The sequence below is a fragment of the Colius striatus genome, chromosome Z (genome assembly GCF_028858725.1).
Source record: "Colius striatus isolate bColStr4 chromosome Z, bColStr4.1.hap1, whole genome shotgun sequence".
Classification (NCBI taxonomy): domain Eukaryota; kingdom Metazoa; phylum Chordata; class Aves; order Coliiformes; family Coliidae; genus Colius; species Colius striatus.
Genome location: NC_084790.1, coordinates 47045507 through 47063580, shown reverse-complemented (window position 1 = coordinate 47063580; position 18074 = coordinate 47045507). Strand labels below are relative to the sequence as shown.

Here is an 18074-nt window from a genome sequence, read left to right as displayed (position 1 = left end):
AGCCCTATCAAGACTCTTTTAATTTTAACCCTGTCCTTGACTATACTATTGCAAATACTCAAGTTTGCAATCAGGCAAAGCCAGCTCACCTTTTTGGGACAGAAGCCACTGGCTGCCCTAGCTGATCTTATTGCAAGAGTGGCTTATTCACAAAAGTGTTCCTTTCTTGTGAGTAACCCACACAGACTTGCAATGAAATCATCTACAGCAGACCCCTCTGGGCACTGGGGTGCAGAGCCAGAAACACAAGTCAGACTTGACTAAAACATATACTGATAGAGGAACTAAGGTCTATAGAAACTACAGAAGAATAAAATGGTGCTGTGGACAATTTCCTAGAACTTAAATAAGTCAATTACACACAGCTTTAAGGAGCATTAGTTTATTATCTATTCTCCATGTGTTACCTCAGAAACAGTCTAATTATATACAAAAATTTGGAATGTTGAATAAATGCTGATCAATAAAAACATTTCATAGCTGTTGACAAGGGAATATTTCTAAACAAAAACCAAAATAATCATAAAGGTTTGAGTCTGTGTGTTGCTTATTGCTATGTTTGTGTTCATAGAATGCTTTCAAGTATATACACATTTCTTTTTAACTCCTGTCCAAAAGAGAAATAAAAAAATATTTACATAATAAATATGTGGGAGACTTCATCTTTTCATTACATCAGTTGAACTGATTCTTTATTGAACTATTAAGAATAGAACGAATTAACGGGGTTTGCATCAACTCATTACCATGCTGAGTAACTCAGACCACTGATGGATTTTATTAAAAATGTAGTTTAAGATGCATTCAAAACGAAAAGTGCCAAAAATGTCTCCTCCTACTGAATGCTAGTTGGACTAGTTCAGGAGACCTCATTCTCCCACTCTCTGTAAAATCATCTAATTTGATACATGTTTACTTTTACACACAGACAATGAAGGAACACACACATTTTAATCCCCACTGAAAACAACAACTACTGAGTAAAATCAGCATAATCCATGTTTTATTAGATGGTTAATTTGCTAATTTACTGAAGACAAGCTTTGGCCAAGTATTTCCACAAGAAGTACTAAACTTCTTGCTATAAATGTCTAGTTCTACAGTTCTACCATACCACAACCCAACAGTTTTTGGTAGAATTTTCTTGTGATACAGAAATCTGAAAATTAAGTGACACAACATTTAAAACCTCTGTTATCATTAAAGCAAAATACAATACAGTATAATTCATCAGTGATATAATATTTAAATGTACTGCAAAATCTATACAGAGTCAGTCCGAGATCAGTAAAGAATCAGTTCTGCTTTTTGGACTTTTCCCTTCTCAAAGGTACAGGTTATGAAGGTAATTTAGGACTTGTCTGCATGTATTCCCTTTAAAAGGCAGTATGTGATCAAAACAACATGATTAAAAGTGATGAACATGTGAAGTGAGCATTTTCCATTTTCAATTAAAAAAATAGAAACTAAACAACAACAAAACATGTCTTAGAAGGGGAACACCAAAGCCTGCCATTATATAGCTATGTTTTTCATTCTTTTCTTTGAAGATTAACAGCACACAGAAAATAAGTGAATTTTATCAAAATACAGCACATTTCTGCTAATATATCAAAAAATCATTTTCTATGTAAATATTACTGAGAATCAACTAAAAAATTAAAATATACAAAGAGTTGTTAAAGGGTTTCAATTACAAATTATTAGAACTATACACAGTACAATAAGCAATAGTTAACATCTTTGAAAGAAGTGCAATAATATTGGAGTTCACTTACTTAAAAAGTACTGCCTGTTTATTACTGCTAGCTATGTGTAATTCCTCTCTGCTCCAGCTCATTGTCCCAAAACTAAAGGAGGCTGGTGTTTTTGCTAGCTTTATTAAAAGCATTTATTTTTGTACACATGGGTTAAAAACCAAAAACAAAACAAACACAAAACACCACAAACTTATAGCTGTCTCAAACTACCAACTTATAAGTAATTAAAAATGAACAGCGATAACTGAATATAGCTCCAATGACAGGCTAATCATTAGCCCTGATTAAAAACAGTTACTGGTCTTCTATGGCACTTTTCCCTGGTCCGTAATAACCGTGTATTAATTACCACTGCAGTTTATGCAGTATCTATTCAATTACAAAGGAGAAAGAGAAAAAGAATGTTTCTGGTAAACAAAATGAATAGAAGCATAATTGAATGCTTTATACAGTAATAAGGAACAAAGGCAGCCTGTGGTAAATCACTGTTACATTAATATAGTTAGAAACCCTTTAATGACTCTGAAGTGTCTAGTTCACATTTAATGTTACCTGTAGGAACAGCCCTTTAAGAAACATCATCACAAACTGGTGGGTTGTAAGTACACCCTCTCTTTGCTCTCCATCTCACTGCAGCAATTCTCCATCACTGTTCAAAGTTTCACAGACTTGCTTTGGTTACCTAGCTCCATGCAAATGGTTTCCTTTTTGATAAACAAGGCAATGCAAAGGCCAAACAAAATTGAGATGTCTTTCATAACCCTTCCTGCATTATTTACTTTGTGTATGGTTTTTTGTTTGGGTTTTTTTGTTTGGTTTTTTTTGGGGTTTTTTGTTTTGTTTGTGTTTTTTAACAGGCAATAACCTTAAAAACTGTCCATTTCAGTTTCATTTTTAAAATCTGTCATGTTAACATGGAGTACTTTTTATAAAGCCAAAAAGTATCACCATTTGCATAAAAATGGAGACTTCCACAGCAGAGAAAAACCTCTGGGCACATTTCCACAGTAGAGTTGAAAAAATGGTGTATGTAAGAAAACCCAACTAAACATGAATCACATGTGGCAGATGAATATTCAATTACTATATTAAGAACAAATCCCGTAGAGTATCACAAATTTGTAATTACAGTCTTCCTAAAAAACACCATAAGCTTTTATTGCATTTTATATTGGTAGATGTACACTCCAGAGCAAAACACTTTTTAAAAATTCATCCCCAATTCCAGATTTCGGCAGCAGACAGTTGTTTCACCTGACCTTTATTATTCCGTCCAACCAGCACCACCTTCCATCTACCCATTCATCTATACAATGTGCACATAGCAAAACCAACATTTCATATCCCCAATCCACATCAAAAGAAGTGGTTTCAGCATTAACACATTAATATCTGTTGAAAAAAATAAAGGCAATAAGCAGCTACAGGACAGAGAGCCCTGCCATCTGTCCGCTGGCTACAACCGAGGCTTCGCAAAGCCTTGCACGAAGTTTAGTAATGTGTATGAAGTATCCAAAAATAAACCTACCATCTGTACAAAAAAACAACACAGGTTTGTTCTTGGAGGAGCGATCCTTAGATTGCTATAATGCTTAAAAACAAGTTTATTCACCATACGCTTTTCCAAAATGGTTTCCTGTATGTTCTATACAGTGGTTTTTTCCCCCCTTAACCACAAGGTTAGTATTTCCTATACAAATTTTGATCATAATTCTTTTCAAGTTCCTTTCACATATAAAAATAGGCAAAATATTCAGTCCTCCAATGAAATCCTGCTGGCTTTTCCACCCAATCCACAGTTACTTATGAGGAAACTTCTCGCACGATGACGAGCTCCACTGCATTCTGAAAAGTCTTTAGCAAAGATACCGCTTGTCCATGATCAATGTTGATGAAGCTGTATCCGTTAGCCTAAAAAGAAATATTTAAAATTGAAATGAAATGTCTTGTATTTCCTGTTAGCTAATTCAAGCTCTAAGGTTTAAAATAACCAAATTCTCTCCAAATGCAGACAATAAAACACTGCAGATTTGCAGAGTACTTTGCTCCTGAGAGCTGGACATGTACCTTTATCCTACAAGAAAATAAACAACTGTCTTAGCCTTGGAAGAATTTTACCCCAAAGATATTGCTAATAATCAAAAGAGAGAATAGAACTTTAAACTGTTAACATCAGACATTTAATTCATCAGCCTTAATACAGCCACATACACACAAAAAGGAAATGCAGTAAAGTTAATACATGCCAGTTTAAATATCAGAATATTAGAAATTGCATTACTCATGTTCAGTCTGGGGAGTGGGCTGGGGAGGTGGTGTTAAAAACTTGCAGAATGATTGATTTGTCCAGTTTAAACTGTTATTGCTTCCAGATGAGCAGATCCCACCTTTCCCCCTGAGCTATTGTCCCTTATGTGGTGGCAGAGAGAACAGGTTTGTGTGCTCTGTGACTCAGCTGTGCCGCTTTGGAGCTGCAGTACCTTATCGCCCAACACTTACTGTTTCTACTAGATGAATCTTGTGTTGAAACAGCAATGTTTTTTGGACCTGTCTAGCGCTGCAGAGAAAGATTTACAAACAGACTGTTCAGAGAGCAAAAGTGGTAATAATCCTTCCAAATTATCACCTGTACAGAATGTCCTAGGCCTAACCCAATATGCAACACTACTTTAAGTCTTACATGCAATCATCTAGTCACTGGTCATGTAGAATATTTTTATCAGGCACGTGTATTAGACATGCATTATAATTTGCATGCCTAATGCCTGTTCTACAAGGAACGTTGCAAAACTGGGCAAAGTCATTTGGCAAGATAATATTCAGTCAAAAACTGCACAAGTTATCTAAGCAGCAACGAGAGAGTGGTTCTATCATTACATCATCACTGGGATTATTGCATGTATAAAGAATGTGCTGTTACACACAAAAAATGTATTCTTAGTTATGAGAGATCCAAAAGCCTGTAATTGTCTAAGTATGCAAATACAACTTCTCCTTCATCTCTTTTTAGAATTATGCATTCCTCATTAAATAAAAAGCAAAACCCAAGCAGGGTCTACATGACTAAAGGAAACTTCATTACAAATGTCATGCAGACAAATGAAATTCCGTAAAGAACAAATCATCAGAACAAAAGTTCTTCAATGGTTTTCTTTCACTCTATAAATATCTAACAATTTTGCCACCAGTATTTTCAAAAGTTGATCATGCACCTTGTTCCTCTACGGTGAGTTGGGAGTGTTACTCCCATCCCTTAAAGTTGTCTGGATCAGTAAGAGGACCTTGACCTTTCTCACCCCGATGAATAACAAGCACAGAATTATTTAACATGGTGAAAACCAAGCCATCTTTACTTGGAACAACTTGATAGCATTTCAGTTTTTGAGCGTGCTTTTTGGTTTTGTCCTTCATTTAAAGGATTAGGTTGTGTTTTCACTTTGGCTTTGTTTTAGAAAACTGTCCACAGGATGTTGTAGTTTCAGTATTAGCGGGTTATTGGGTTTTTTTAGAAAACTGAAGTGCAGCAGAGATGTCTCTATTAGCATTCTCAAACTAGTCATGTGGTGAATAATTCATAATTTTAAAAAAAATCTGCAACTTTAAGGGTGACTACAGCACTGTTCTAATGTCCTAAGAAATTAAGGCTTATATAATCTTCTTGCCAGTTTCCCTGATCCCTTCCCAAATAGCTTATGAGCTCATTAGATGGGTTAAAACAAATCTGATAAAGAAAGGTACCAATTTCCTACAGAAAAGAACTGCACAGCTGCAGCCCAGAAGCCATGGCTCCTGAAGCAACCTGCTTGGCTGGCATGTCGCAGATAAGGCAGCGAGGAGGCTGTGACCAGCCAGACATCAGCCAGTCAAGAGGCAGCTTCTGCAGCAGGTCCAGCCCATCAGCTGGGGCAGCACAGACCAGCAGGAAATGCAGGATGGAGAGGACGGTAACAGCAAGGTGGAGCTGCGGAGAAGGACTGTGAGGGGCAGTTGATCTTTAGACAATTATTCAGGCACAAACTGAATAGGAATTGATTTATTACATTGGCTAGTTAATTAGATGACCACAGTACCTGAATTATTTTATCCCCAGGTTGTAACAACTTAGATGCTGGTCCTTCTGGTTGCACTCTGGTTACAAATATACCCTTGAAAAACAGAGGTGGAAAAACACTTTAAACAATTTATTTCATGAATAGTAGGGTGGCATGAAACAGATGTAACTTAAAACATTTTTAAAATTTTCCATTCTAAATAGAAGAGAATGCAATATGATTCTACAGGTCTACTGGCTTTTGTTTCTGCCTGCCTTTTCCAATGTGAAATCCAGGAGAACTGCCTTCAAAGGAGTACTGAAGGGCAAATTCTGATCTGCCTTTGTTTGACTTGTCAGATATACACGTCAAGATGAATTATCAACTATCAGAAATAAGGCTGTAAGCTAAACCATGCTGTCTTTTAATAGGCTTCCTAACAGTAAGCTCCGTAATTCAGTATCTCAAATCTGTCATCTGATACTAGAAACTGTGCAAGAACTGCTCATCTAGAATAATCCTCTGTGCTGATGCTGATATGTGAGCGCTGTGGTCACCTTCCACCTTGACTTTCCATATAATTTGTTTCCAATTTTCTCCTCTCCAGTCCTAAAGTCCGATGGTTTGGGGAATATATATATCTTTTTTTCTTCCTTTGCTAAACACTAGAAACATTATTCATCAGAATTATTATTAAGACACACTAACATAAAATACTCACATCATCCTCTGGTCTGAATGGATTCCCTCTACCACCAACTCCTCCTGATATACTAAATCCAAGTTCTGGATCCTTGTCAATTCTCACTCGAATCTAAGTAATTACAACCAAAGTCAGTTGAACTGGCTGAAAATCTGCAAAGCTACTGTAACAAGATTATTACTAAGGAACTTTGATCAACAAAAGCTTTTAAAAGAAAAAAACCCACTCAAAGCATTTATCACAGTTCAAGAGAGTACTGTATGTAATATGTAGATTAATAAATATATTAATTACTGTATATAAAATATGTATATTAATATCCAACACTAATTCAGAACAAAACTCCAATGCATTAGCATCACGTATCATTGTACATAAGTTTCACTCCAGTATTACTAGTATTATAATCACTGTTCATGTGGGCTTTAAATTCAGAGATATTTTAATACTATGCAAATGAATTTAATGCCCCCAGCAAATGTACATGTCCCCGTGAAAGAAACCTGTCCTCCTATTTCTTTGCAACCTGAAGCTGGATTTTTTTAAAAAACTGAACTCTTATTCTATCATAGAATGAAAATGTAGTTCTCAGTGGTTTTTGTTTGTTTTTTTTCAAAAATCTGAAACTGTAAATACAGAGGAAACATCTGTGTCCAAAGGCAGAATGAAAGCTACCACAATGAGAACTGTTACATTGTGTAAGAATTTCTTACTCACATCTGGCTATCTTAAATAAAACTGGTAATTATCAGGCATGTATCAGATGCTGACACTTTCTTATCCTGGATTTTGTTTATGGGTGCACACTTGTACATTTGCAAGTTTTTGAACCATTGTGGATAGTGATGAATAGATGCAATTGCTACTTTGTCTGTTTTCAGTTACTAGATAAATAACGAGTTGGTGATTGATGAAGCAAGTTTAAGTTCCTGGTCCATTTTGTTAAAAATCTACATTTCAATCCTAAAATATTCACATAAAAAGTAAAAAGAGCTCAACCTCATGAGGTTCAACAAGGACAAGTGCAGAGTCTTGCATCTGGGAAGGAACAACCAATGCATCAGGACAGGCTGGGGATTGACCTGCTGGAGAGCAGCTCTGCAGAGGAGAGACCTGGGAGTCCTGATTGATAATAAACTGAACATGAGCCAGCAATGTGCCCTCATGGCCAAGAAGGCCAATGGCATCCTGGGATGCATCAAGAAGAGTGTGGCCAGCAAGTCAAGGGAGGTTCTTCTCCCCCTCTACTCTACCCTGGTGAAGCCTCATCTGGAGTCCTGTGTCCAGTTCTGGGCTCCTCAGCTAAAGAGGGACAGAGAACTTCTGGAGAGAGTCCAGCGCTGGGCCACCAAGATGATCGGGGTACCTGAACATCTTTCATACAAGGAAATGCTGTGGGAACTGGGGCTGTTTAGTCTGGAGAAGAGGAGACTGAGCAGGATTCTCATTAACATTTAAAAATATCTAAATGGTGGGTGTCAGGAGGTTGAGGCATCACTTTTCTGTTGCATCCAGTGACAGGACAAGGGGTAATGGGATGAAGCTGGAACATAAAAAGTTGCATTTAAACATAAGGAAAAACTACATCACTGTTCTGGTGACAGAGCCCTGGCACAGGCTGCCCAGGGAGGATGTGGAGTCTCCTCTGGAGGTTTTCAAAAGCCGCCTGGACGTGGCCCTGTCTGACCTGATCTTGGTGGACCTGCTTTGGCAAAGGGGGAGTACTCGATGATCTCTAAAGGTCCCTTCCAACCCTAACATTCTGTGATTCTGTGTACGCATGATTTCAGTAATAGGACTGCACTGAGATAACTCTGTCTTCTGCTCGAGATTCCTGTGTGATTTCTGTCCCCATCTACAGAGAAGTGTTATTAAAAAAAACCTAACAATTTCCCATCACTGATACATGTCATATCCTCAAGTTAGATTTTTTTTCTTACCTCTTGCTTTGCCAGCTCGTGGCTCTGTCTGGGAGGACACTGGGACTGAGTATAGGGAGGTTGGTGAGCAACTTTCAGCATCAGATAATCAATTAATTGCTCTCTAGATGGATGCCTTGCTACTGATGACTGAGGAAGGACATGATGGACTTGGCTGTAGTTTGCCTGAGGTCTTTGAGGCTGGCACATTTGTCCATTTGTCAAAGGTATCTGAATAAAAAAATGAATACTCAATGTCACACATTTTGTGAGCAGCAGATCTTTAATTCCTTCTTTATTATTTCAATATTTCCCGTATTTTTACTAAACTACTCTTTTGGATCATGTATAATTATACTCAAATTTCTTTATAGTCATCAGCTCTGAACTACTGAGAACAAATCTGAAAAACAGAAACTTTCCTTTGAGTGCTAATTTACAACAGATTAGACAGTCTTCTACTGAGTTTCCCCAACCACTCTTTTCTAGCAGTGCAAATAGCAGTATAGATACGTGGTTGATATCATTACAGTTTGCACTTTTACTGCATAAAATTTGAGATTTTTTTAACAATTCCCAATAGATTACACACAAAAATCCCACACAGCTAGCAAATAGCTATCATATGCTCTGAGCATCCTTTAGTGATCCCAGAAAAACTAAGCAAACTCACACACAAGCTCAAGATTTTAATTTCACAAATGTAACAACAATTCCAACAAATGCTACCATTTTGTTAACATGTCTGTCACTGACTTGATAGATATCATGAGGACCAACAACAGCAGTAAGGTACATAATTGTCAAGACATACAAAAATGCTATAGGCCTAAGATTCAGATTTTTTTTCTGCCTGACACAATTATCTCATTAGTTATAGCACACAAGCATATTACTTCCCTCTTACTAAGATTAACGGAATTGTACAGATTTCAACCTTTAACCATGCTGTGTGAATGGACACATACTGGAATCTGTTCTGTTAGGATGCCTTTTTTATGTCAAAGTGACTCTGAGGGACTGTAATGTGTGTATATATACATTTTTAGCTTATTTTCAGATAGACGTACTAAGTTTACATGAGTTTCTAAAGCCTTTTCTGAAAGCCTAAAGTACAACAAGAAACCTGACAGACGTAGAGTTTCGGTAACATTTATCAACAGCTATGGAAATTCTCAATATACCAATTCTGCAGAAATCCAACTGAAATCACTGAAGTTATAAAAAGAAAATCAATTGCTGCATCCTAATAGTTTACAAGCATCCATTTATTTTCATCGAAATAACTCCTTCCTTTAGAGACGGTCCTTAGAGTTAGATAGATACAGAACATCTACTACCAATTCTAATTTATCATTTCAACTTCATCATAATGGATTTCAATTTTGCTCTTTCAAGGTTTAATCAGACTGCTTTCCTGGAATTGTTTGCCATATTCCAACTCACACTTGCCATTATGTCTTTTGCCGAATTTTTTTTTTCCAAGCCACTTGCTCATGAAAAGATGAAAACTATCTCCCTTCATATAGTTACCTATTTTGTATTTTAAAAAGAGGATGTCATCTCATCTACACCACTTTCAGTACTTCGGGTTTACATTTTAAAGAAACCTCCATTTCAACTCTTACCCAACATCTGTTTTTGTTACGAACAACCACTAAAGAAATCCTTACAAATAATAATAAATACATCCCACTCATGGTATCATGTGGATAATTACCTGCACAGCTATTTTCTTCATGCTGTCTGGAGGAACATCTTTGAGACTAAGTGTGGCAGTTGAATAATTCTGCTGTCCTGAAATGAATACTTCATCTGGGCATTGGTCTCCTGGAGTAGAAGGCTGTGGATGCTTTAAACACAATGGAACAGTAAAGATTACGTTCTTCATATAATGCAAAAAAAAAAAAATCTCATAAGATGACCAGAACAAAACATAAGGGTTTTATTGTTCTTTGTTTTTTTTTTTTTTATTAACTTTGTACACTGTTTATATAGAAAATCTTACTAGCCAAGACACCACATCCAAAAAATATTGATGGGTATTTCCAAAAACTAGCAACTGCAGAGGTGTCTTTGATCACAAATAAAGTGGTAAGAAGTTAACAAATGCCAAGGACTGCCTGTTCAAGGATTCATATGGGTAAAAGAAGTCTTTTGTTGACTTCATCCTGCTCACTATGGATACCTCACCATCACTCAGGATACTCAGAGAGTCACTTCCTCACCTTTTTTTTTTTTTTTTCACAAACTTGATCATTAAATTTCTTTAATGCCTACAGTATCTTACAGTACAGTTTATACCATCAGATTTGGGCAGGGAGAAGCAGCATAGTAAGATTTTGTTCAAACCTTTATGAACCTAGGTTAAATTCAGATTGGCAATCTCGTCTTCATGTATGTACCACAAAATCAGACAGTTTTACATATGTTCAATCATCTACAAAAGCCAATAAGAAAACTCAGTTTGATAGCATTAGATTCAAAAGCCTTGCAATAACTGCAAGGCGTATGAAGTAAGGGCAAAGTGTTTGATTTGTCCTATTAAAAAATTCCAGCACATAAATAATATTCTTTTTATTAAAAGCACTGCCCATATGCAAAGGGTAACTCTATCAATTTAAAGATAGGTATCACAGTTTAAAACCGTTTCCCCCTCTATATATTGCAATAGCCTCCAGTGGGTACTCACTCGAACAATGTGCACACCAGAACCTCTTCCGTCTGCAAAACTCAAGGCAACACTACCCTGGCTGCCATGCAGATCCCTAGAGCTGCCATAGTGAAAGCTGCTAACTGCAGCATAATTGGAATTAAAGGACCTAGACAGCATGCTCTGGATAGAGAGGGGACAGATTTAACACAGAGATTAGTGCAGCATGCATAAACCACAAGACATGTTATACATAGACTAATACAAACATATTCTATTGTCATGCAAGATAAAACCCATGCAAGAACAGTACTACTTGTGATATATAAAACACAAATCACTGACCCTTATTTACCTTTATTCACCGTAAATCAGCATGCAATCAGCAGTTAACATGCAGAGTTACGTGTAAATAAAGTCATTCGAATTTTCTTGTGTCTGGAAAAACCAATGGCGCATAGCTTATCAAAACTTGCAACTTTTCATTAAATTTGAAACATATCAAATATGTTGTAGGAAGATAAGGCAGTTGAGAGAAACACCAGTGGAAAACCATGTAATTACCAGCTGTTATTTTGTTACCTTGCCCTTTCCCCCCATTACTGGTACAGCACAAAAAGATTTTACACACAGACAAGAGATTTGACTCTTTGGGTTTTCTTGCTATTTCAATGCTGCCAACCACTGGAGTACATTCCAGTAATACTTCACTGAAGGATGTGAACAAGGTTACAGAAAAAGAGCCTCAAATAAAACTTTTGAGTCTACCCCTGTGCCACTGGTTGCTCAAACAGGCAATCAAACAGGCAGCACGAGCTCAAGGATTGAAGTGATAGAGGTTTGGTGTTCAGCTTCATTACTTTGCAAATCTGACCTCTGCAATATTGACAACAGTAACAGAAAGAAAGCAGTAGACATCATCTTGCCACCATGGGCTTTTGTAAGAACAAAACAAAATAAAAGGTTTGCACAAAAGAAGAAAAGGGAAATCCTCTGTGTGCCACTTGACAAATCTATCCAGAAAAAGTGTCAAAGACACATGAAAAAATAGCATCGTAGTAAAAGATAAACCACAAAGCACCAAAATCCAGCAATTTCCAAGTTTTTAATTATTTACAGAGTTTCTATGTTTGCCAAGTAAAAAAGAGAAAAAAGAAGGTCAAAATATATTTCATTTCACTAAGATAATGCAACAACTCTTACGTGAATAAATATGTTTTGATGTGTGGCTGTTAACTACAGATACTAATCTGGTTTTGAAACTAAGTCACTAGTCCTCAGGCACTTCCTCTTTCACACTAGCTTTATCTTGTGAAACTAAAACTAGTTTAATAATCACAAAGTCATATACCATTGCATATTCATATTCCCCAGATGCTCTGGTAACATAGTCATTGGAAACTCCCTTGGAAAACGCTATTTACTGACAGCACTTGGCTTTTCTTGGCCAATACTCTTGCACAACCTCTCACTCTATGGCATATAAGTAGGCTTTTTTCATGCTCCTCTTCTACAGCTACACTGGTCGCCAGGCAATGCATTTTTGAAGCTTTCAGACATGTCTTCAGAGACTTTCCACCCCTTGGGAGGGGAAAACTGCACTGGACATTCAAGTCTCTCTTTACTAAACCTTCAATCTGAGCTTACTGTTCCTCTAAGTTTCATGCCAAACATGCAGATGAAACTGCTAAAGCCAGTTTTTCTTAGCTCCTTAGTATGAAAAAATGTCTTACAACTCTTCTCAAAATACTCATACAAGCAGCTCCCTGAAGTCTCCTTACAGGAAGCTCCCATCAGAGGCTCCTATACATCTCCATCTTCTGTAAGTGCCAAAAAGACAGATAAATACAGAATGAATGCATGGCGAAACTAGAAAGTTATCTTATGAAAGTGTCTCTAGCAGAATATCTTACTATAAAGATCCCTAGATCCACTAGATTCACTCTTCTAGAAGGATCCAGAGAGATGGTCACAATCTGTCACAATAATGACTATCTAAATCCAGGTTTGTATTTACAACCTAAAATAGATCTCCAATAGGAGACAGAACTTTCCTAAAATCTGTAGAGGCATGAACTTGTCCATCAGGAGTTAAGATTAAAGTTTACTCTTAGCATTAGGGAGCTTCTAGGTGATTACATAGTCTAAGAGTAGTTTTATTCAAGGGTTTCTAAAACCTCCTTTCTTGGTAGGGACTATCTGAAGTACAGAAAAACCCCACCAAAACTGTGCAACTGAGAAGACATGAGAAGTACCACAAACATAATTTTGCCCCTTCTCTACATTGGCCACAGCATCTCAACACTAAATTAGAAGGAATCCACACATACAAGTTGTACAGAACAAATATTATTTAAAATTCTATGAAGTTGTGAGAAAGTTTTAGTTTAATACAAGAAGAGATTCCCAGTGACAAATATATGAAGTACTTTTCCCCTACGTATTTTTATCTAGGAACAGAAAACTGAGGCTTTTTTGAGTGTGAACATTCTTGATTTTGCATCTCAATGAGAACACAATGAAGGATGTTCCTTTCCCAGAGAGATTCCTGAAGACTGCTGCACCAGAGAAGTTACTTTTTGGAAATCTGAATATTCAGATGCAATTAACTCCCCTGATTTTTATTCCAGTTTATTAAAAACTAAATACAGAATAGATGTATGGTCTAAACTTCAGATTAAATATGACTGTTAACTTAAAGTACCAGCTCTTAACCTGATTTGCTACAGTGTCTTTGGGCATGACGGCCTGCTAAATGGCAATTCAACTAACTGATGCATGAGAAATCTCATTTTACTTAAACTGATATACTCTAACCAATATACTAAATTTTTGTGAAAGCTGACTAGAAATCAGTTACTGAATCATGAAGAACGCCTATCAAAAGCTACAATACATCAAGAAAAAAATTACTAAACACAAAGTAAAACATATTCAGCATATAAATGAGGATTTGTAGTCAAAATCAGCCTTTAATGGTATCAGTTTAGACACAGGCAGCTAGAAGCATAGCGTTGGGGTTTACTTGCATTTTTTTTGAATGCAAAGAGTCAGAGCACATACTCCATTTTGCGGCTTACAGGAGAATTAATTTCAGATTTCTAAAGGGTATCTTTTGAGAATGGAAGTGCCTTAATGCATTTATTTAGGTGCAAGACAACAAATAATGGCATTTAACTAGGAGAATTTCTATTGCATACTGTTATTTCAATATTGAGACTGAGTCTGACTCATTCAGGCCAAGGCTGTCACAACAATCCACGAAATTTTGGAAAAGATCAATAACTAATAAAACTTAAGTATCTCCAGGGAACATGACTCTGCACATTCTACTTCTCTTGGAATAGCATTAACTGGTAACTTCGCTGCTAAGCCTAAACATTAGCCTTCTACATTTATTTATTTAACAGTACTTAGAATCAATTACCAGCTAAAGGTGGGCGTAAGTTGTCTTTTGAGACTATATTAAATGCCTATAAATCCCTTCACTTTTCATTCCCACCTTCATTATCTAAGATTACCTAGAAAAAAGTTTTACTTAAGGTGTTCTGGAACACTTGGAATACCTAAAATTAATGCATTGAGCCTTTTGGAATAAAAACACATAAGCAAAAAAATAAAAAACTCCACTTTGTTTGAAATCTGACGGAATTCTAGGAAGATACCAGATTATGCCAAAAAATAACTTAAACATTATGAAACTATTTTTCAGTCATGACAGGAAAAAAAAAGGCATGAGTTTAGGTCTCTAACCCTAAAAATTTATCTATCTTCAGTAACTGACATTTCTCTTCAAGAGTTATGTATGGAAAATTGTATTTAATTTAAATTCTGCTTTCATAAAATGTTTGCAGGGTCAAAACTTTTTTTGTTAGTGTTTCAAATGTGCAAGAATTTTCCTCCTCTTCAAGTATGATGTATTAACTTTTGAACTCCATAAAATATCATTTTATGATATTCAGTGGTACATTCAAAGAGGAGAAAAAAAACCCAACCTAAAATAAAAATTTAAAACTAACAACTACTGAATGGACAGAATTCCCCTAATTTATCAACTTCAAATTATCCTTCAGGCCAGGATCTTACAAACATCAGATTTAACCTGTGTGCAGACTCACTGAACTTTCTTTGACACATTGAAGCAAGCTTAACTTGAAGAGCATTGGAGATAACTATCAACTACAATATTTTTTGCATGTTAGGTATGTAAGCATGAAAAATGAAATAAAAGCCCTCAGTGCTTTAATTAAAACTGCAATCATGGGCTTTTTTCTGTTAATCGGGAACTGAACACTGGTTAATTTTGTGAATGAAATCATCTATTCTGATTTCTGAATTTGGAAGTAGGGAAAAACTTTATTACTTCTCTGAAAGCTCTGCCATTCCAGATAAATAGTAGATAAAGTAGATAAAAGTAGAGGACTTCGTTTCAGATTAGAGTGAAAGCAAACATGCACCTGATGAACTCCCAAGAGATCCACAACACGAAAAAGGAAATATACATGTGTAAGGTAAGGACAGTCAGGCCCAGTAACTGTTTCTGCCTAATCAGCACATAGAAAAATAGCTGCAGATAATGGTTGCAGATATTTATTACTGCAATTTATGGATGATAAATTCCTCTACCACACATTAAAAAGTGGGGCACTACTGTTCTTACACAAGCAGTACTTTAGTTTAAATTTCTGAATGAAAACTTTCAACAAGACTACTATAAAAGACTACTGCAACATAACACATTGTAAAATTGACAAGTCACTCATCAATATACTGGAAAAAATATTATTGCAATATGCTGGAAAAATTATTATTAGAATATGCTGGAAAATATTACGGTTCCTAAAAACTCGCCTGTGCACTAAATGGATCAGGTTGAGGTGGGCAGAACTGACTGCATACTTTCCTACAGCTTTCAAATATAACCACTAGAGAGCAGCTTGTCATTCAAATAAGCTAATTCCTCCATCTCACAATAAAATACACTTTGCATCAGGTTTCTCCTGAATATATGCAAAATTTCTGCTTTCAAATCGTCTCATGGACTGTTTTCACCGTCTTTCAACCAGATGGATAATTTTAGTTCATCAGTGTATGCCTCCTTACAGCTTGTCAAAGGGATTACAAATGCTGGTTACTTGACTAGAATCCATTGTTAATCATTTTTTGCTGGACTTAAAGCTATTTTGTATCTCTCCTCATTCAAATTCAACTCTTGAAAGTTGCTTTTTCTTACCTATATCAGGCGAAAAGGGCTAATGAATAACACAAGAACCAGCTTCTCTGATTTGTCCAATAAGCAGTCATTGTTTCTTTAAGTGTTTCTTTAACCTCTCTCTCTCCCATCCAGTTATTAAAGAAAATAAATAAGTACTTAAAGAGCTTTGCAAGATTAAAAAAAATACAACAGAATCCACCTCCCCAAAACCCACTACACCCTCTTTCCTAATAAGCACAGGACTAAAATAATAAACATGATTAAATTCAATAAAAGACTAGAAGAGTTACAGCAAAGGTAGAACTATTAACTTTTACTGTTGTGTATAACCATGGGCAAGAAGATACAAATTAAACACTCATATAAGGTTTAATTTTGTATATCTGTTTTTGTCAGTGTTGTGTCTTATTCTTTAAAAAAAGAAACACTATTTTAAATCCACAAAAGGTTCCTTAAATGAGCTCTGTAATTGAACTTGTTCTTTAAATGAATTCTGTAATTACTATTTTTTTCCAGACTTCAAAACACTTCAGAAGTATGGTTTATAGATTAAACCCCCCATCCCTGCCCAGCCAATTTTTAATTACAAACAGAAATACTGAAAACATTATTTTAAAAGAACAAAAAGATATCCAGTAAATTCCTAGAATTTACACTATCATACTTGCCAGCTGCCACACAGGATCATATCTACATCTTTCACAGTTCAGATTTTTCTTTTTAAGCCAGTTGTATCTTAGAGAATATAAACTAAACGACTCTATATACATTAAATTTAAAACCCATAAATAAGTCTCAGGTTGTCAAGTAAAAGTGATTTTAAAACAGTTCAAGGCCAGAACAAGAGAAATATGCACATCTAAAACTAAATTAGATGCATAGCTAAGATGTCAATAGCAGCTATTCAACATTCATTCCAGTCAGAAATAAAAAATAAGGTTTATGTCAAAGCATGATAGAAAATATGTCTGAATATAAAGTGAATCCAGTGAGGCAAACAATTTAATGTCAGTAAAGGTGGAACAGATGTCACTGGTATACTCAACATTGTTCCAGTTAGTCGAAAGTAGAACAAGCTACAAACAAATGGTGTTAGCAGTGCACTGAAGTTTTGCTTCACTTCGCATTCAGCAATTGCTGAGATTTTTGCCTCTGTAATTTCATGTAAGATTTGATATGTGCATCCAGGTGAATGGACAATCAGAGAAGGCACCTTTTAATAAGGCTGGAACATGGTCAAGTTTTTTATGGCCTTGTGGGACAGTACTGAGAAAGCCCTAAAATATTTTATCTTGTGTATGCAACTCAAACTGCATCAGAAGAACAGGTGCAGCTGTTGTGCAGGCTTCTATAAGAAAACAAACCAATCTGATTCCTTCCTATCACCAGATGTTATGCAATTTAAACAAAAGTAAACCCATCCCTCCAAATACTTGGAAGAAAATTTAGAGTTAAAAGTATTTTTCCACCCATCTCCACTTAAATTTATTTCACTATCACGGATATTGAAGTATTGAGCATAATAATCACAAAGCAAACTATGTTCTTTCAAAAGAAGAAATGAAGTCCATCTAACTGGCACAACCATTTCCTCTCCCAGGAAACACGATCAGGATAACAACATTCTACCTATTATTTAGAGAAGATACTTTAAACTGGTTTAGCTGCACAGCATAGACTACATTTCTCCAGTCTCTACACAGAATCTTTGAAGAGATATAATGGTTCAGCTCTATGTATCAACTCAAATCCTTGACAGTATTTACAATACATAAAGAATCCTGTTCATCATC

General features: G+C 35.9%; 1 protein-coding gene across 2 annotated transcripts in view; it reads right to left on the bottom strand.

The window, feature by feature from the left end:
* Nucleotides 1–366: 366 nt before the first annotated feature.
* The window catches only part of ERBIN (erbb2 interacting protein), a 111779-nt gene continuing 94071 nt past the window's right edge, over nt 367–18074 (bottom strand). Inside the window, exons 23-28 of one of the 2 annotated variants that reach the window (XM_062019577.1) lie at nt 11106–11249; nt 10134–10265; nt 8435–8644; nt 6513–6605; nt 5831–5905; nt 367–3671 (exon numbers count right to left, since the gene is read on the bottom strand). In XM_062019577.1, coding sequence (XP_061875561.1) covers nt 3564–3671; nt 5831–5905; nt 6513–6605; nt 8435–8644; nt 10134–10265; nt 11106–11249 — 762 coding nt within the window. In that variant the 3' untranslated portion in view covers nt 367–3563. The remainder of the gene's footprint in view (nt 3672–5830; nt 5906–6512; nt 6606–8434; nt 8645–10133; nt 10266–11105; nt 11250–18074) is intronic. The other variant, XM_062019578.1, reaches the window with a different exon arrangement.